This window comes from Gracilinanus agilis, chromosome 2 (genome assembly GCF_016433145.1).
Source record: "Gracilinanus agilis isolate LMUSP501 chromosome 2, AgileGrace, whole genome shotgun sequence".
Lineage (NCBI taxonomy): Eukaryota > Metazoa > Chordata > Mammalia > Didelphimorphia > Didelphidae > Gracilinanus > Gracilinanus agilis.
The window spans coordinates 268,018,956-268,019,668 of record NC_058131.1 but is presented as its reverse complement, the minus strand read 5'-3'; the positions used below and the strand labels follow the sequence as shown (position 1 = coordinate 268,019,668).

Below are 713 nucleotides of genomic sequence, written 5' to 3'. Positions count from 1 at the left end.
GGCCTGAAACAAGCGGCCCCGAGATAGAGAGAAAAGGAAGGAAAGAGAGTACCCGGGACTCGCCCGGGGTGCCTCAGGAGCCTCCGCGTCCTCTGCGCCCTGGGATCCGTCGGGGCCCGCGCCGTCTGACCGTCAGTGCGCGCCGGGCCCGAGGGGAGCCGGGAGGAGCCGGCCTGGGGGGGATGCGCCCTGGTCCCCCGGCGGCCGGCACCGGGCACCGGGGTCCGGGCAGCGCAGCGCTAAGACAGGCAGCGGCAGCGAAAGCAGGCGGCCAGGAATCATGGTCCGTTTCGGGGACGAGCTGCCCGGACGCTATGGAGGAGCGGGCCCGGCAGGTGGGGGCCGGGGTGGCGGTGGGGCCGGGGCTGGGCCCGGGGGCCTGCAGCCGGGCCAGCGCGTGCTCTACAAACAGTCCATCGCTCAGCGGGCCCGGACTATGGCCCTGTACAACCCCATCCCCGTCAAGCAAAACTGCTTCACCGTCAACCGTTCACTCTTCATCTTCAGCGAGGACAACGTCGTCCGCAGATACGCCAAGCGCGTCACAGAATGGCCATATCCTGCTTGCCTGCTTGCGGGGTCGAGGGTTTTTTTTTTTTGGGGGGGGGTCCAGTCTAGGGTTGAGGGCGGCCTGGTTTGGGGTAAAGGACTGGGCGGGGCTGGGCAGACTGGGGTACTCACACAGCCAGCAGGCCTTCTGGAAGGTCTGGGGA

General features: G+C 68.3%; 1 protein-coding gene across 1 annotated transcript in view; it reads left to right on the top strand.

The window, feature by feature from the left end:
- Nucleotides 1–280: 280 nt before the first annotated feature.
- Nucleotides 281–713, top strand: part of CACNA1B (calcium voltage-gated channel subunit alpha1 B) — a 275,653-nt gene continuing 275,220 nt past the window's right edge. The window contains 1 exon segment of the mRNA XM_044659657.1: nucleotides 281–517. Within this exon segment, the coding sequence (XP_044515592.1) occupies nucleotides 281–517 (237 nt within the window).